Raw genomic sequence first — 20,687 nt, 5'->3', positions numbered from 1 at the left:
TACAGCAACTTGTTCAATAACGCAATTTTATACTTTATATACGACAACTATTACGTACCCCTATCGGAAGTGCCCTTCGAGAGACGTGTGAAGTCAAATGTTCGCCAGTTCCTTACGGCGACATCAAGTTGTGAGACGAGGTTTTGCGCGGCCAAGCACAAGATCTATGATCTCTGGTGACGTTGGAAGAAAATCGTCTTGTCACTTTTCTCTCTCCGTTGCATGCTGGACTTTATAGTACAGTCGAACCTTAACCTCCCGTAAGCACGTAAGCGACCATCCAAAATATCAAGCCTAGGTGTCCTAGGTGGTCGCTTACGGGAGGTGGTCACTTTAATACGAGAGCTTAGAGCCCAACACTGTACTTCGATTTTTATACTGTAGTTTCATTACACTGTTGACAGTTCTCGAGGGAACAGTGAATCAGGAATTCAGTTCTAGTTTTCTGTTATTATAGGACAGTTACGGTCGCCTGTCTATTTTAAGACTGATAAAGTACAGTGTATGTGCATTTTTTTTCATTTTTTAAGTGTTTTATTCATGTAAAACAAAGACAATTTCGGGAAAAAATCCGTTACTTCCAACTGAGAAATTTCCGTCCCTTGTACTACCTAGGAATGCAATGATTTTACAAAACCTTATCCGATTTCCGCTCTATTATCTGCCTAATGGTAGCTTACGGGAGGTTAAAAACAAAAGAAAATTTCAAACTTTAAGCTTTACAAGTGGACCAAGTGTCGCGGTCGCTTACGAGAGGTGGTCACTTACAAGAGGTTCCAAATATAGTGATTTGACTTGAAAACTTTTGGTATTTTGGAAAACTGGTCGCTGAGGAGAGGTGGTCGCAACCGGAGGTTCGGCTGCACTTTTGCAGGACATGCAGCATAGCTGGTCACAACTTTTTTAAGTGGGCGAAGACTGGAGCGTTGTAATATGTCAACAGGTAATTTCGTAGTTGCAATTTCCTCTATTTTAAACCGAGACAATAGGGGCAGGTCATTATGTTGCAAATCAAATCATTTCCATTGATTTAGCATCAGAACTCGTTTTAGGGATAAAAGGCGTTAACCCGGAGAGGGGTTTTTCGCCTCCCTATCCCTTTGCCGTTTACGCCTGGTTACTTGGAAATAGCCGACGAAATCTTCGGTTTTAATTGTATACAGTTGGTGTGATACCTAGGCCTCACCAGCTCAACTAACCCAACTACGATTCTTGTTAAGGTTTCAAAGGTAAAGTAATCTTACGAGCTGTAATAAACGCGCGATTTCACAGATTTACTGGTGAATTTTCGATGCTATTGTAAACGATTATTAAAAAAAAAGAACACTCAAAAGACAGTTGAGATGCTGCAAGATGTCCAAAACTTAGCAAATTTGAGTGTAGTGTACGTCTACGTGTAGAAAATGGAAAATAGCGAGTCAAATCTGAAATTTGTACGCAGTTAATGTACACGTAAAAGGCAACAATCCAAGAACAGCATCTTCCACGCGCGAGTAAGTCTGCTACTCAATTAACTGACACCAAGTTCACAGAACACAAGTCTTCACACGAAAGAATGTCATAAAATATTTTACTGAGCAGTTGTAAAGATGGTACACCATACTTATGATACAGTCAATTTAAAAAGCCGCTTCCTAAACATCTATTCGGAGAAAAAAAATTACGTTTGTAAATTAACATAATGGTTTCTTTACACTAACGTTATCCCTGCCAGAGCACACTTAAAATTGTCAAGGCTCTCAGATAACCAGCACAGGGAGACACTTCTATTCTAGTGAAAAACATTGTTGCAGCTGTTCAAAATATTATAATCACTTAATAAGCGGCAATCATAACGACAACCATTCCGGATTCGAAAAGTTTTGGTCAGAAGCTAGGGCTGTCAGCAGTGTGAATGTTTTGAAAGGGATAGTTTTTACAGTGTTGAGTATCAACTCAGCAAAGCCGGCGTATAAAAGCCTTCCTTGGCGCCTGGAATTGCTACTAAAACAAAAGAATAACAAATTCAAGGAGGTTAAAAGACGCTATATGCAGAATATTGTGTCTAAAATCTCCTGAAAAGCTAGGAAGGATAAACAGTTCTGAAACTTTAACGCGGAACATGCATTATTTGGATAAAACGTCGCCAAAGTTCTCTAGCGTCCGTATGGATGGAATCCACGAGAAACATTGGGGGTCCCTCGTCCAAAATTCTCTCCACCTCCATAGGCACTTGGTCCATAGCCTGTTTGGTCGGCATTAGCCCCATAGCTGCTGTAGCCGCTAGCATCTGAAGAGAAAGATGTTCTTGCAGGACCATAACTGGACTCTTGTTGCTGATAGTTACCCAGGCCTGTGAAAAAAACAACAAACAGCATCAATTAATGAAAACACATGAACTCCAACACTGGTATCATATTGTCACAACTGCATTATTCATATGTACGGTCAAGGATGCTCCCTTAAAGTTTCCATAACCTCGCTGATTTTAGAGTTTCATTTTATTTCAACAGTCCAGTTTTGAGTCACCCCACGTTTACCGAATACATTGGATACACAACAATTTAATTGAAGGTAGGGACTCAAAATGCATACATGTAGTCTGCGTTCAATGAGTTGGATAACTTGAAACTGGACTATTGTTGCATTTTACCCATTGACTCCTTAACCATCCAAAACCGGTCTCGAAGGAAGTTGGCCCTTGTACCATTCGTACAATCATCTCCCATGTTTGTCTTTGGGCGCATAGCCATTACCATACCCATAGCCAAGCATGACAGTGCAACACTTGGAAATGAAATTTTAACAAAACTGCGAGAGGTGCAATAAAATGGGCATGCTTTCTCACCATATGCTGAATAATCTGCGGCAGCAGGGGTTTCCAAGCGAGGCTGGGCACCAGGGGCAGCAGCAGGTATTCCGCCTTGTGATGCAGCTGTCATCTGACTATAGTCAGGATACCCTCCTGATGTTGCAGCCATAGATGCTGCTGACGTTGGTGCAGCACCATAACTTGGTCCATACGCTGTGAAAATCAACCGTATAGGTTAGGAACATCAAAGCAGAACAACTGTCTTCATATGATAGATCTTTGGAAATGGCTGGTTCTAAAACCATGGAAGTTACTCAGCAATTGACGCAACTGAAGCTACGTTGGGTTCATACATTCTCATAAAAATATTTTTTGAGCAAAGGTGAAGACTTCTTCCATACACTGGTAACATTTCTTTTCAAGACTCAAACAAAGTACTCTCAAACAGGAAACTGGCTACCGTGATGATTCAATTTAGCGCCCCCTTTTTAATAAGCACCCCCTTCAAATGTGTTTTTATTTAAGTGCCTATGAAGTAAAAAATAATTGCTGCTTATTTGAAAGGCTTTTCAAAGTAAAGACGAATGGCGTTTTCCTTTTTGGAATATCTTTTTCCGTTTAAGAGAGATTTATGTTTTTGTATCATGCAAATGAAGAAAGTGATGACGTAATAGGTGGTTCCACTTAAACAGTACAACATAAATATCTCTAGAAATATTAAAGCAGTGTTCTTTAAACTTGGCACCAGAAATGTACATCACAAAAGAAACAAAATCACACCCATCGTGCCGTTGCTATGACAACAGTTATGCCGCTGATCCTGTTTTAATTAAGACTAAAATTCCCAGATTTTATCTTAAACAAGGATCATCCACTCGCAACAATCTAAGGGGGAGAGTTAAGACAATAGGGGAACCATGTGTGTTCCGAGCAAGACCCTCTGTCCCACTTTAAAAGGTTGCAAATAGGGATATTTGGTTTTTCATCAGACGACGATCGAATAGTATCCCATGATGCATCTGGTTTAGGCTTATATTATCACTGCGTACGTGACGTCATCATTTATTCCACGCTCTCGCGATGAAGCCATGGCGTGCTTTCACACTTGTCTGGATTCCGTGGCTTCTGCTTTTAAGAGTACCGAGTTAGTTTATATTCACTGCTTTTCAAAGGAGAATTTTGCCGTTACAGTGAAAGGTTTTACTTGTGTTTCGTTGGTCTGTCGAGAAATACTTATAAGCTATGTGGAAAGCATGGACGAACGAAGAAGAGCTCTCGTCCCTGTGGTTGTTGTGAATTCGCCTACGGACGAATTATTCGCTGGGGTAAGAAGCCCTGTGCTGATACGAATAAGTTACAACAGGTACATTCTCGGAAGAGATGTAAAGGGGTTTTCTGATTTTTCTTTTGACATCTCTTGTCCGCTTCTTAGCAGGCTTGTTTCGTGTTGTGCCGTTTGCTGCATGACATCTTTTGATTACGGCTCCATTGAACTATTGAAATTTACGAAGTTAAACAATCATTACTAAGGCTAGTTATCATTGCTGAGCATTTTGCAGTTTCGGAAAGAATAGTAACCAAAACACCTTCGAAAATAATCATTTTGACTCTAAAAGATGACCAAGCTCGGGAATAAAGCGCCAAACGAACTGAGACTTGACGCAGACATTCACACACGCAACACTGGTATGTTACGAAATTTCAGTCCACTTCGATCGCTTAAAAGGTCATAAAAATGCGGGTACTTCTCGGTACTTCTTTGCCAAAAATCATTATTATGTCTATATTTTGTGGCGTGATGCCCAAAAATCGAAGACATCAACATACTGTGCAAAGAAAAGCGAATATTCATGACCTTGTTACGGGTCAACGAACACTTTGTGATGCAAATAATCATATAACATAATCAAAGACAAGAATACTATAATAAGGCCGCGCCCTTAAACACTTACAAAACATTATAATCGTGTCAAAGATTTAAATAATGCACTTTTCTAACCTTTTACTGCAATAAAAATAAGAAATAGACCGCGGAGAAAACCACGTTATTTCACGCTGAAATCCATGATAACTTCGATGTTGCGTCACGTACATAGAAAATTGCATCATGGGATACTATTCGATCGTCGTCTGGTTTTTCATAGAACGAGACTGGAGCCAAGACTGTTGCCATGGCAACAACATAGTAGGTGTCATTCTGTTTCTTCCGTGATGTACATTTCTGGTGCCAAGTTTGAAGAACACTGCACTGGAGATATTCTCGATTCCGCATTTTACTGTTTAAGCAGAACTATTTATGATGCATCACTTTCCAAATTTGCATAATACAAAAAACGGGAATATCTCTAAAACGACACCGTCAAAGCTATCGCCATCAAAATAGATTAAATTTCCCACCATATATTTGTTACTGTTACAGTTTCTGTTATTGTTCCTTTTTTTAAATAAAAACAATATTAAAGTTTTGTTTTGAACATTTGGTCGTTTCTCAATAAAGAAATAGGTGCCCTGTCCCAAATAAACGCCCTCTCTTCAGGTACTAAAAGTAAATAAGCACCTTGGGCACTAAATCGAATCATTACGTAACTGAATTTTAATAGACAGAACTTACAACAGCTTACATAGCACCAAGACAAAGTTGGCATTTTCAGTGGAGCAGTTTACTGGCCATGCGAGACAAAGTGGTCATTCTACATCAGACACAATTTGACTGCAAACACTTAAAAAGCTTGTGAAACTTAGTAATTAGTCAGATGTCTAGCTCTTTGGGCTAATACTGATTCCCATATTATAATAAAAAGCTCTTGCACTGTTACTGTTATGAACCTTTGTTGTCTTGATTCTTACCAGCAGAGGCAGCAGGAGCAGCTTGTGCACCATACATAGCACTCTGATCAACATATCCTCCTACAATAAAAGTCAAATTATTAATTAAAGAAACTAAAAACAGTCTCTGAAACAGCCAATGTTAACATTCAATAGTAACATGGAGTATAACTCCAACCTTACACCAAAATAATATTGTTTGGTCAGCTAAACCCCAGAGTTTGTATCTAATTAAATACCTTGGCTCAGTAATAACAGTATGTGGTGCTCAGGGTACTGTCTCAGTTATAATTTCATAAGGCAACCTAGATTATCACGCCCTATTTTACTATTCTGGTGTTTATTTTCGAGGGTACCTTCTGGGAAAATCTTCCTACATAAGAAAGGAAACCACAGAAAACTTGAATCTGACATGGTACAAGTATAGTATAACTCCAACCTAGACAAGGGATTGCATTCACATACATTTGTACACTTGAAGTGGCGTGAACATGTAAGCCGCATACAATTTCGCAAAAAAAAACATAGACCAGTATCTTAACTCTGCTATTCATAAAACTGTCCAGAATTAGGCTTAAAAGAAAACGTATTTGCCATAGAATTCCCATACAAACACTGTAATTTCTGACCACTTTGCCTACCCATCAAATTGGCCTCCAAAACTGTTAGAAGCTTAATTCCCACATTACTGATATACTAATTTGACAATGCCATGCTTTTCCAACTTTTTTCATTAAAACGAAATATCCACCTCAGTATTCGATTTATCATGCTACATTATGTAACTCTGCAGAGTTCTAATTGAATTCGTTCCAAACTCGTGGAAATATGGGAGGGATCCACAAGGATGGCTAATGAATTCATTTCTTATCTTATCAAAGATAAAGATAAGTAAAACTTTCAAAAACTTTGATTAGTTGTTTCATAAATAACTCTTTCGAGTTTCATAATTCAGCTCGGTCCTGATATAAAGCCTTCAACAAGAGTTAATACACTTTTCATCATTTGGACCATTAGCCTGCGAACAGGCTCCCAGCGAGGATGGGAAAAAAATTTTGGCGAGTGCAAAACTGAAGAATTTGGAGAGCAAAATGATCGGGGCGGGGACAGCGAAGCCTGTAGACTTTGTTTTTGATGTGCCTATCCGCCCTTGGTGATAAGCCTGTAAAAAATCAGTCAATGAGTTAATTAGACCTGTCAAGAAGCTACATTTTCGGTACTTGCAAACAGTTCTAATCGAGCTAATCAAATAGCTGGGTCGGGTGTCATAATATAGAGTGCAAGTAAGCAACATGTTCACAGAATATTTCAAACTTAACTTTGTCCCTCCAGAGCTATTACTTAGAGAGATTAAAACATATTTTGCAATACTGAAATGACCCTAAAGAAATTATAAGCACATGATAGAGGTGTCAAACTCTGCGAAGTGACAAGCAGATAACAGAAGGTCTGGAAACCATGCCTTTGACCTCTCAAAAAAATTGCTATAACACTGCCAAACGGCTCCACTCCACTAGCATTTACTTAAAATTCCTTCTCATAACAGAGCATAAAGTACCCTTCAGAATCACTTCAGAATCAATTTAACCAATCATATCATGATACCAGGAGCTGGCATCATAGAACGGCGGCATCAGTAGAATGTCTACAGGCTCCCTCGCTTCATTTGGGCTCACCAGGAACCTGTTCGCAGGTTACTGGACCATTAGGACCCAAATAAGTAAATCTTGCATTATCTTCACGTACGACCCATGAGCCAATGATGCATGACACATGACCACCCACCCATGTGATTTCGCTTCACCCAAGTAAACTTTGAAGCTGCTAAGGTCAGAAAAGCCAGCTGGACTTGTTAATGAGCTGACTTTGGGTTTTCTTAGCTACATCCACGTGAAAGTATATAGTAAGTTTGTCACTAGTGTTGCTATACAGATGATTCTGTCACCAGGGATACCCATATACTAATTTTGAGACAACCTACACGTTGTATATATTCTCAGCCAAGTGAAGAAGATAATTTGTATGTAGTGACTTAATGAGAAATGCTAGTAGTAAGGAGTGACCTTACCATAACCATATGCTGCTCCAACCATAGGTGCTGTCCCACCATATCCTGGAGTCATTGCACTGTAACCTCCATAACCTCTGCCCATGCCAGGCGGACCAGCAGGAGGGACACCAAACTGACCTTTTGACAACAGAATTATTTTTTTATTACTGTATAGGAAATTTGCTAATGCATAACTTTAGATACCAACCTTAAATACAACAACTGTCAAGAAATAAAAAACTTTGTTGTATCTACAGAGAGGTTGCATTAACAAAGTTGCCTTATTATGGCACACACATTAATCATGATTAATGTTACAGTAATACATAGAAGACTCCTGATTCCTTTCTTCCAGCCCTACCATAGATTTTCTGACTCAAAGTGCACCAAGTGGCCACTAATTCAACACAGTTAAAATAAGACTGATCTCAAAACATTGGCTTGTTTTTGTTGTCTTTTTTATTAAGCTTTTTATTTTAGTTTCTCTTGCTGCCCTGTATTATTCCGTCATACAACGAAGAACTTATTCAATTTCTTTTTTTCAAACTGGTTTTTACAAGTGTCTCTCCCTTTTATTTTAAGTTGTTTTCCAAATATTAGCCACTAAAGTAGAAGAGTAAGAATGGAAATTCTGTTGTATTTTATTTCATTTTGTCCTCCGGGGTCAATAATTAACTCATTAACGCATAATCAATTTTCTTGGCTTCTGTTGGGCACTTTGTCGTGTGGAAAAGAAATAAGACACAGAACTGTAATTTCTTGTTTTCTAATCTGTTTTACACAACAGGTTGTGTTTTTTTGTTGATATATGTATGTTATTTACCGGCTGGGAGGTCCACAGGCCTGGGGCAGCATTTTCAAGTCCGAGGTCACAGTTTTTCACTATATGAACCAACCCTAAGCCGGCAAATAACATGTTTATTTTTTTTCCTGCAGTAAATTGGTTTTACAGATTACAAATGGGTTTGTTTACGCGACTTTGTCATTGAATTGGCTTGCGCGCCGTCTACTAACGATTTGTAAAAAACTTCACAACGAGCAAGTAACTCAGATGTATTAAAGAACAGATTTATTCTGACCTCCTTTATGTCATTTGCATTTATTTCACCAGTTAAGTTCTCCAAAATTTGTTTTGCAGTGTGAAATTTTGTGCAAAGTTTGAAGTTTTACCACAAAAGCAATTTCTGCCAGTTGTTTCTAATAAAATCACTTGAAATCAGACTTTTCTACTGTACATTGAATAGCTGAAAGGGAGGAATTTCGTCAAGTGTATTCCACAGAAATTCTCCTAAATACAGCAATGATCAGAGGTAAACTGGACTGAAATTGACTCAAATTTTATGGTAAGAGAACCACAGGATTACACACCATTACAGCGCCAAGCTACAAACAACCAAACAAACTCTCACAACATCAAAACACTCAATTGAATTTACTTAGTGACTTTCCTTGCCATTTTAAAGTGAACAGAGATAAACTTGCGTTGACTAATCGTTGATGGAAGTGTAAAAAAGGCAAAAGATTGACGACTACCACTAACTTAAACGAGCAAAATTTAGGAGCCGTAATTGCTACAGCGGGGAAGAAAATCCGGCCCGTGGGCCGTATCGTAAAAAGCTGGACTGGTCACAAGCGCATGATTAGCCAATCAAATTCGAGGATTTAGGATTCCGGCCAGGTCAGATGCTTGAGAAAAAATATAACTTTTTATTATTTTGGCCCTTCAGTTATTCAACTTTAAATAAATGATGTCTTGAAACCTGATCTTGTGTCTTTGGTTACTCTGCATATGATTTACTGTTGCTCTTACGTTTGCTCTGAAACATTTATAAAAAGTGCCAGGGACGTAGGGGTGGGCCGCATGCAATTTTATGCAGGCGTCAATGGGTTAAATTAATGATAATTATTTTAAATGACTTGAGCTGAAATTTTGAGTTGACAGTTTGAATGATTCCTCAATAATGCAAAGCTTGTATTATTAGCATTGTTTGGTCTTAGAAAATGTAACACAATCAAACAAAAGTTGCCATAAAATAAATCCTTACCTGGCATTTGAGGATACCCAAACTGTCCTCTGTTGTATCCACTGTTCATTTGTGCTCCACCCATGCCCATGTTGCCTCCTTGTCCCATTCTACTGGAATCACGCTGCTCTGCTTTCTTTGCCTCGGCCTGAAAGAACAACACAAGTCAAACAGCAAAATAAGTCAAGGAGTCTGTTTAAGTTGAACTTAACAAAAAGTGTTTCATCTAGTGCTTGCGTTTTTTATGTTGGCAAAACAACAAAATGACATTGTCAATGTTGCCTTATCAACAAATAGAAATAATCAAAAAAAGTGAAAGCCAATTTCAAATTTCCAAATATGTTCTCTCAACATCAGGTACCATGAGAACAATGGGCCATCAGTCTATTATGACTGACATGCATGGCTACTGCCTTTTCTTTTTAGACCAATCAAAATAAGGGGAGCAAGGTTATCACGATGAAGTATGCTATAGATGAAAATGTACACAACACTTTAAGACTTTATTGTCAGCAAAATTCAACTCAGGATCTTAACTAAACTGTTTTTATCCTGGCAACAACTGGGCACAAAATTGCAACCTAACATATACCGGCACATTTGTAACTGAAAATTTTACTTTGGTAGCTACAACATCCCATCATATCATTGTGACTAGTTGACACAATGAGATGAATTGGAATATACACTACAAGTATTCCTTACAATCTACTGACTTGAAATATGTTTTACCAAACAAAAGTATGAAGACCAGTAAAAATGAACTCTTCTCTTAGATTTATCACACTTTTAACTGGACGGTTCAGTAGAGGACCTGTTTGCTATTTTTTTTTTAGATACATAAGAATATTGCTACGAGCACATCAAAGTACTTACACTACGAGAGAATTGAAAGTTTTTGTTACTTGATTGACTACAGTTACTGTTCTTTGTTTCTTACTCATAAAATATGCTTATTTTAGTAAATCTATATCTTGAGTACTGGTAATGCAAATAACCTTGATAAGTTTCATCTAGACTTTGTATGGCTATAAGTTTGAGTAAACTAGCAATCGACTATACAATGCTCAATTCTCTAACCATACCATTAAGAAATTTTAGACTGGATTTATAATCTGTACTAAGTGAGAATATATATACAATATGCAATGTTTATTTCAAAAGTAATTCATACTGAATTTTGATGATAGAAAATGTGTATTGCAGCTATGACAATAAAATACAGGCCAAAATATAGTGTACTTTTACAGTTCTTTGGCCACTTCATCATGAAAGTTCACAAAAGCAGCATAAGAGAAGGATGCTCTTAAACCATTGAAGAACAACTAATGTATTGTTAATATCTGTTCAGTAAAAGAGCATGCATGTGCATGTATGCTTCTAAAGATATCTCTGGAAATAAAATGTGAAAAGTAGCCAAAACAACACATTCAAATTTAAATTTACAGGCTCCTAAGCCTACAACTAGTTCCTCCATATAGATGTGAACAAAAGCGACTCTGAATCTTTCAGTTACATTTGAATATGTAGGGATAAATTTGTCCAATCCAATCCGAACATATGACTAAATGACCATGTCCTGGACACCCATTTCTATCTCATCTCTGAATAACAACAGAATTTCTAATTGTAGTGAACACAATTCAGCATGATGTTCTAACACCTGCTTTCAGTGTTACATGCATAGGTGACATCTTTCGACATGCCATCCCTTGACATGCTAAGTAACCTGCCCTATGTCAAAAATGTAGGCACAGCTGACTTGTTCACGGTTGAACTTGACTGTTAGTCACGAAAGATTGATTTTATTTTCATCAAACTAACGCTAGGATTATCAAGAGGTCATTCTGTGAGAGATAAAATGACTGTTTTGAACATTTACAACTTTCAAATATTAACTGAGCAGTAACAGCCTAATTTTAGCAGTAGTCACTATTGGGAGCTGATCGACTACACTCAAATCATTTGAATTATCCCGCAAATTGAGAAACATGCAAGGTCCACAATCTTCTTCAGTCATTTGAGATCAGTAATTATCACTTATTTGTTATTTGTTCTGCTAATAACCAGAAAAACTGCCCATTTCACAGTTAAACAGGTCATCCTACCATTTACATAGCATGCTGAAAGATGTTGCCTATGTGCGTAACTCTGAAAGCAGGTGTAACCGATTATCACATGCTGAAATGTGATCAGTAAAAAAATAAATACACAGTAACTTTAGAGAAAAGTTTGCTTCCCCTTTTGGAGCAGAATGTCTTTCATTCAAAAATACACATTCATCATTGACTCCATAAATGTTTCATTCGACGGGCCAGTCACATTGAAAGAATGACTTTAACCCATTGACGCCCGTGCCACCTGTAACTGCCTGTGCGAAAAACTCCTCTATTTCCGTGCCGCCCGTAACTACCCAAAAAAAGCACTAGGGGACAATTGCCTTTCCTACCCTCCCTGAAGACTTTTTGGTTCTCCTATTGTTCTATTGTTCTTGAGGACAAATAAACCAATCAGACTGGGCTTTCTGAGCATAGTTTTAGAGGACTTTAGGGGTCCTAGAAAGACGGTTTTTCTTCTTAAAATTGCGTGCTCAAAAAGTGGAGGTAATCATGGCATGTTGTGGGCCAAATCTAAAAACTTGCAAGGTCTTGTTTTCATTCCTAACATGGATAAATTACTGATTTGGGCTTAAAAATAGAAAGGAAAAGTACAAATCAATGTTTAGGTGGCCTCAGAATGGAGGATCAAGGAGTACAGAGTCCTCAAAACTTTCTGGTGAAGAAGTTTTTCTTCCTACAACCACTGTGAAAACATGAAGATCAGAGTGCTTTCACGTAAGTTTTGACGACAGATCGCAGATTTAAAGCAGTTTTTTTGAACTTAAGAAACACAAATGGTAATGTACATTATTCCCTGGAAGTTGAATTCAACTTTGGGAATGATTGGTAAAGCCATGGATGTTAAAATGACGGTGAAAGCGGTCGGCAAAAACTCAAGTCATGTTAGCATGAAGAATAATTTGAACATGCGGTTCATGCAGCAAAGCACATCTGCGAAATTTTGAACAATTTTTTGCTTTCAAATAGGTTTCTTCGCCTCAACTTGAATGAAAATTTATTGTTATTGAACTTCCTTTTGCATTTCTTTCATTTGGTTTCCTGTATTTGGGAATTTTAGGTTTTCAAAGTGAACAGTAATTTGCATGCTGGATTTCTGCATATTTAATTTACGGCGACCTCCAGGCGCTTTGTTTATTTATTTTATTCGCTTTGTTCAAATATTTTTTGGAGTGTTATTCAGCTACCACAAAACCGCTGCGAAAAGAACTAAATGGCCACTAATTAACACAGTTGAAATACGACTGATCTCAAAATAATTCACTTGTTTTTGTCGTCTTTTTGATTTACGACTTTCATCTTTCTTTTGCAACGTCGTAATATTTTTGTCGCGCAGCGAAGCAATTACTCAATTTCTTGTTTTCAGATTGAGTTTTACATGAGTTCTTCACTTTTATTTTTCGTTGTTTTGTCAAATGTTAGCCGTTATAGTACAAGAATGAAACTCTGTTGTATTTGGTTTCGTTTTTTGTCCTCCAGAGTCAATAATCAACTCATTTTTCGCAAAGTCAATTTTCTCAGCTTCTGTGGGACATTTTGTTACGCAGTAAAGAAATAATGTAATTTCTTGATTTTTGATCAGTTTTACACGTCAGGTTGAGTTCTTTTTGTTAATATTTTTTAATATTCGACCCTTCATTTATTCAACTTTAAATAAACAATGTCTTGAAACCTGATCTTGTGTCTGTGGTTACTGCGCACATGGTTTATTTTTGTGCTGTCGCTCACTCTGAAATATTCCAAAAAAAACGCCAGGAATTTAGGGGTGGGTCGCGGGCAATTTCATTCAGGCATCAGTGGGTTAATGTGCCATTGTAAAAGCCCACCACAACAAAGAATCGTGGTTATATCAGTAGTAGCAGTAGTACTGGAGGAACTGTTGATGACACATGCTTCATCAACATAAATATGGATTAACTACCTTAACTAACATCAATACACAACAAATAGTATTTTAAACTGTAACTACACCGTTTTTCCATTGATGTCATGATAATGTTTACGGCAAGCCTCCTCGACAGCTTCACTTGACTCAAACGTTACAAAACCAAAGCCTACCATAATATAGTAATACGTAAAATAAAGCATACGTTAATTCCTGTAAAGATAATCGCAGCTGCAAAATAATGACAAGCACAATTTAAGAACTCAAGAATGGCAATCTCCAGGAAAAGGGGCAGTGTCAAGGTGGAGTGTTTCATTGTTGCCAGGAAGTCATAACGCTAGCTGGACAACAATTAAGCCTTGTCAACAAACTCTACCACCATTTCATGAAAAATGGATTAGATTGTTTCACAAGTACTTTCTTTGATATGCTTCATGGACAAGTCTAATCCAAGTTTGACTTTCAAATTTGCAAAGCAACAAGGATAGTGGTTAAGACAAAATAGATCATTTTATAGTTGTCTGTTCAGTGACCTGGCCTTTGAATGGCAGCAAGGGTGGAGGTGACCTTGTTTTGATACAGACCTTACTGGTTTTGTTGTGTAAATCAAGTTGTTCTAATGCTAACTGGGTGCATTTACATGACAAAAGCATAGAGGTCTGTATCAAAACAAGGTCACCTCCAGCCTCACTGCCATTCAAAGGCCAGGTCACTGAGCAGACAACTGTAAAATGGTCTATTGTATAAGGGTAACATAATCAGGGAATCAAATATTTCTGCCACTGAACTCCTAGGACATACTTTAAGACATTTTTAGTTTGTTGAATGGCAGTACTGAGCCATGGTTTAAGCCATTTCAGCTTTTTTTACACAAACGGTATACAGGCAATTAAATGAAAGGTTTTAGGTCTGTGGTGTCCAAACTCTTTCTTCCACCAATAGTGTATTTACTGGACTGTCTTTTCCATCCTTTGGCTTACATTTATAAGTTAGCAACAGTGTACAATGACTATAACCATGTTCATCATTACAGTTTAATGTCCCAGTAAGTATATCATGAAAATACTATCATAGTAAGTACTCAAGCTCAACAGTGAAAGAAGCATTCAGTAGGAACAATACAAAGATATGCAAATATGAACAAATACTACTAAGCAAAAGGAGATTCTTAGCTATTAAGTAAAACAACAACACCAAAACACTGTAAATACACAAACAGAAGATAAGAGAACAAAACATAATGATTAGCATCGAAAGATCTCAGTCAATTCAAAGAAATCAATATTATAAGAATATCCTTGAGGGTGTAAAATTTAAACAACTTTATTATATTGCCCTGTAAATTTCACTTCATTTTTTTCAGTGAATCTACATTAAATTTACAGTTGTATCTCTTCTTGAGAATAGCTGATATTTGTATTCTTATAATTGAACTGAACTACATGTACTTGTGGCTTACAGTGGATGCTAACACAGCCTACAGACTAACTTCAATACGCCAAAAATTGTTTACCTTGAATTTTGTCACCATATATTGTAACAAAAAAAAAGCCATTAGTGGATTTAAAAACTAAGCCAGACTTTAATTATTTTTTACGGAAAGAAATCTACCGCAAATAGGATTAAACTGAAGAAAAAAAAAATATTCTAAAAGTACTACAATGAACAACTTGTAAGGTGCAATAACAACACTTTTTTTTTTCAAACATTTAAGGATAATCTAAGTAGAATATGTAAACTTTAAGAACAAGATAAGAGGTGTAGTTCATAATTTTGGAAGTTTCACATAGGAATTGAAAAAAATTTTGACAACTCTAGAACAAACTAGGAAAAGACCACATAAAAACTATAACATAAAAATTGTAGAGAAAACATCACAGATGGGACAATAACTACATTGTAAATACTTAAGATAACTAGCACACGCACAGGAAAATATGTCTCGAATGATTTTGTATTAATATATTTTATTTTAGTTATTAAACCAATTGAGTGGTAGAACAACATTTGGGAATCGATATGTCTCACATCTCATCCTCAAGGAGCACATCCTCACTTGGGAAATTGATTGCCATTAATTTTGAGTATAATCTTGAGTTCGAGCAAAAAAGTAGATATATGAACATTTGAGAGACCATAAGACAAACAATCAACATCAACATACACTACATCACTCCAGCAGTTTCAATAGTAAAAGTGCACACCATATCTACACTACACACAATAAGGAAGTCTATAGTTGAACTGAAACATCTTCAAAGAAATATTCAATGCTCCATTTGATCTGGTAAATTGATAAAATCAGCATGACAAGATTTTGTCCTACAAAAAAGTGTTTATCTTGTGAGACCAGCATTTAAGGTTATTTTTATTTTCTTTTAACCTTCAGAAATATTAACTATATATTAAGTAAACTAACTTTTATAAAATTAAAATAGAAAATAAAAGCTGCTGGCATTAGCCAAGGAGAAACACAAAAAACAAGCAAAGAACTATGTATTTCAAAAGTCTTTACATGCTTACCTCTCATTCTGTTGCTTTCTTTATCATACATTAGCTTCACATGAACAACCTGTTGAAACAAAACAAAGACCACCACATTATGTGTAGCAAAACCAACTTACACATCAGCCATACGCTTAGTTTGAGGGAAAAATTTAACAGAAATCAAGTCATTTTATTTCATTATTTGAGTTTAAGTGCTCACACCAAAACCAAAGTACTCATACTAAAACATCCAATTATATTTTATCAGTTTAATCAATGAGTACACAACCCTTGCAGTGTACCTTGCCGAATGAACTGAAAAATGTGCGCAGATCTTCTTCTGTGGTGCTACTGCTGAGTCCACCTACAAATATTTTGTGGTCGTTGTTCCCTGAATCCCTCTGGAAGAATAAAGGAGAAAATGTTTGGTTTTCAATGGTGTAAATATTGCTGCTCAATACACCGAATGCAAATATGGCGGACTGCTCTGTTGGCACCCGGGACGAGTCGCATGCAAGCAAGGCTAGTCAGGCTTTGATGTTTTGTATTGACAATGCTTCCCCAAAAAAGTCTTGCTTCGTCGTCTGTTGTGTTCCTGAATGCCACCAAAAGGAACTGAAATCTTCCACAGCTGGGAAAGTGCTATTTTTGTTTCCGTGGTCGCCTCTCAGGGAAAACAGACAACGGAAAGTAGTTCACGATTGCCAAAGGAACTGTTAAAGTTTGTTTGTGCAGGCTGGAAGATCTTAGAAAATGTGTAAGCAACCGAATTTAGCTCCAAGTTGTTCTCATTTGGCTCAAAGCATTCACTGGATACAACGATGGGGGCAGTTGAAGTTCATTCGCTTGGTTACTACACCTTAGTATTTGTTTCATGCAATTCTGTGCAAGTGGATGTGAAGTCAACTTCTTTCTTTGAGACAGAGGATGTTGTTCAAGAGGAGCTTTTCTTCACTTTACTTTGGGGAAGGTACTGGCCATGTAGATTGTGTTGGAACACCACCAAACACCACATAAGCTCGTCATTTAAACAATTTTTCTAAGATCTTCTGATGTGAATTGTAGCGAACAAACTTTAATTCCTGCAGCGATCGTGAACTCCTTTCCTTCGTCTCAACAAATTGCATCGATCCACTATTTTCCCTAAGCTTAGGAGGTGAATGGGGAAAAATTTATTTCCCCTCTCGTGGTGTTCAGAAACAAAGCAGCTCATAGCCACAGCTAAATAAAACAGACTAGATTGACGACAAAGCAAGACTTTTCTGGGGAAAAATTGTCAAAACAAAACATCAAAACCTGACTAGCCTTGCTTTCATGTGACTCATCCCGGGTGCCGACCGAGTGGTCCGCCATATTTGCATTTGATGTATAAATGTAAGTAAGAAGTCTCTTAATGCCACTTGCTGAAAATAATTTTCACTGTGTAGCAGGACATGAGCCCTTTCAAATCTCTCATTTGGTGGAAAACAGTGATTGAATTTCTTTTCCATATTTTTAACCATTATAAATGATTGTTACATTCCCATACAAACTCTTATACTTATGCTGTTTTATGCATTTGAGTGTACTGTATTAAAATGTTCATGGCTCCCAAGGAGCTTGGGAGATCTGCACCAAAAACTGGAAACATGCTGGCGGGTACGTTGCAATGGACAATCCCACCCTGGGGGAGTAGTACATGTATCTAATTGTCCTTTATGCTAAAGAACCTGGAGACATGTAAAGGCTGACTGAACCTCTAAAGTTGAAGACAGACCAACAGTTCTGTTCTACCAGGAGCGTTTTAATACTCACACTGGGTGCACCAGTAGATTGTGTGGAGAGCATAACCTGCTGCCCTGGTCCACGCGGCACAGCACGCTTAGGATCAATCTAGGAGAGGAATATCAAGCCACCTTAAGTATGTTGCTTATCAAACACAACCAATAAAGTTATAAAGTTATAAAGTTATGTACAATAATGTGTCCAAAATTTGGATTAAATAGACCATGCTTCTGTTTCACTTACGACATCTTAACAAACAGAGTTACATTTAAGAAATAAAAAACATGTACCATGTTTCTATCGAGTTATAGAAACAAGAGTGGAAATTTGGGGGAATGAGAAATGTTGTGGAAACATGAGCCTACAGCTCGTGTTTCCACAGCTTTTTCGAGTTCTCCCAAACTTTCACAAGTGTTTCTCTTTAACAATTAGCTAGATTATGAGCTAGAGATTCCTATGAGGTGATAGTTGATGAGGCTGAAGGCCAAACCAACTATTGTAAATGCCCTCCTTTTAGTTTTCTCAGGAATTTTGTTTATTCATTTGTTTTTATATGTTCTTTCAAAACTTTGGAGAAACGAAGAAACATTGCAATTTTGTTGACCACACCAAGCCACTGCACACCAATGGCTCAGCCAATCAGATTACAGCGTTTGCATTAGTATACTAGTAGAATTCTACTAAAACTAGAGAGAAACACGGAGAACATGTTTTGTATTTCTTTTAGAAAACACTGTGACATAAAAAAAAGGAAAACAACTTGTTAACTTTGATTATCAAAATGTAAATTCTCTTTGCTCACGCCACCATTACGTCAACAGCTCGTGCTAGTTCTGTGCCTCTACTGAGTTATAGAAACACAATTTTTAACCAATTAGCATGCATATTTTCTTAGGACTGTTTTCTAAATAAGATTAACATGCCACTTCCAAGAGTACCAGCAGATCCAGTGTCATTTGCTAAACGTACAGTCCAAAACATGGGAATTCTAATCAAATTATCATTCGTACATTTATGTCGACTGAAACAAAGTTGCAAAATAACTTGCACATTTGCAATCTCGCTTTCCCTTGCAATCATACATAAAACCATTCTTGCCATTAAATCAAACAACTTACAAGAAAACAGGTGTTACCTTTTTGCTGTCCAGTATGTGATCACTCTTTTGACACACATTGTCTACTGAAGAAGGATCTTGAAATGTTACAAATCCAAAACCCCTGCGAAACATAAGCAACCATAAGCAAAAGGAATCTAATTCTACACCAGCAATATTGAAGGTAATCAATTTAACAAATAGATTCCATCTTGCCATCTGTCTCCTCAGTATTTGATCACAGATGAATGACATCAAAAAGTGATAAGAACAAAAAAGTGACACACGAGTGTGTCACTGATGTTCTTACTACATTTTGACGTTTTGTGTGATCTATTACTGAACAGACACACTGAAATTTACTATTACTGTAACTGTTAGACGCACAACAACATGGAATCCATTTGTTTTATATAATAAAGAAACACAAAAACTGTCCATGACATCATCTAATGCATCTGACCTCCTGCAGATCATAAGTAAGAATTTAGGCTTCAGCTTATATAAAGTGCGACAGATCTTTCACAGTACCATTACCTTGAGCGCTTAGAAACACTGTCGACCATGACAATGCAGTCAGTGACCTCACCGAACGCTTTAAAATACTCCTGTAAGCCTTCTGTAATCAAAAGGACAAGATACAAGTGAGTTTCAAGCAACAGGAATCCAAAGCACGTGCTACAGCTCACCTTACAGTCGTTCAAGAATCAGGCAGGATTTAACCGAAAATCTCTCTCTACACAATTAGGTTTAAAGTTATAAGCTCACTTTTACCTTTGGTTGTCTCTGTGGATAATCCCCCAACAAAGATCTTCCTAAAGTGGACAAGCAGAGCAATACATTACAAGTCAAATGCATTCGTTCATCGAAATTCTCTGAATATGAAATGAGTATGAAGTGAAGTGAAGTGAGTATGAAATGGTCGGTATTCCGAGCAAAGTTCTACATGAAACGCAGACTGCACTACACCAAACCAAAGAGTAAGTTTCTTACCCAATGTCATCTCCTCGGCTTGTTCCTCGAACCATTTTGCCGTTCATTCGTTTAGCAGAACTCCTGAGCGCAATTGATTTCTCCTCGAACAGGCCACTGACGCTGAAGATATGAAAAGTCCCGGATTTTCTTTGACAAACCACGTGGTGCTTTGAAATCCCGCGAGGATTCGGGCTTTACCCGCGTGACTGCCCGCGTGGGTATCACTCAACCATCGGCGCTGTACCATCTGAGCTAAAAAAGTGAGCAGTTGTGCATTTGTGGGTCATTTGTCTGTTACGAGGAGTTTTGGCTGATAGAGGACACGAAAGAGAGAACGCGTCCAATTGTTGTCTTCCTCATTAATTACCTTCAGAACCGGCTTCAGACCAAGGGAGAGAAAGTCAAAACGGCAATCAAAATAAAAACTAAATAAAACTAAGCGAAGAAATGTCTCAGCTTGCGTCGCTGGCAGCTTCAAGTTCGGATTTCGTTGGCGCTAGAGACATTTTCAATACTCCAGAAATAGAATTTTGCATAATGTTCGATCAGCTTTCAGGAATACGTAACAAGCGCTATGTGATAACAGGTCGCTTAACACGTAGGTCTGCATGCAGGATATATAACAACCAGCTCACATTACAAAGACGGAAACTGCACCATGGATCTCTGTTG

General features: G+C 37.5%; 1 protein-coding gene across 1 annotated transcript; it reads right to left on the bottom strand.

Annotated features, from left to right (window-relative positions):
- Positions 1-1,550: 1,550 nt before the first annotated feature.
- On the bottom strand, positions 1,551-20,460 carry LOC145503138 (heterogeneous nuclear ribonucleoprotein 27C-like). The gene is made up of 14 exons (XM_081482608.1): positions 20,383-20,460; positions 20,034-20,267; positions 19,815-19,855; positions 19,578-19,659; positions 19,080-19,164; positions 17,975-18,052; positions 16,483-16,581; positions 16,217-16,265; positions 13,780-13,862; positions 9,713-9,839; positions 7,686-7,805; positions 5,639-5,698; positions 2,828-3,004; positions 1,551-2,332 (listed from the first exon to the last, which is right to left on the bottom strand). Exons 2-14 carry the CDS (start codon positions 20,078-20,080, stop codon positions 2,136-2,138), a joined length of 1,245 nt encoding a protein of 414 aa, XP_081338734.1. The 5' UTR covers positions 20,081-20,267; positions 20,383-20,460; the 3' UTR covers positions 1,551-2,135.
- Between the last annotated feature and the right edge of the window lie 227 nt (positions 20,461-20,687).

This window comes from Orbicella franksi, chromosome 1 (genome assembly GCF_964199315.1).
Source record: "Orbicella franksi chromosome 1, jaOrbFran1.1, whole genome shotgun sequence".
Classification (NCBI taxonomy): domain Eukaryota; kingdom Metazoa; phylum Cnidaria; class Anthozoa; order Scleractinia; family Merulinidae; genus Orbicella; species Orbicella franksi.
The sequence above is the reverse complement of the archived record's forward strand: the minus strand, read 5'-3'. Positions and strand labels throughout refer to the sequence as shown.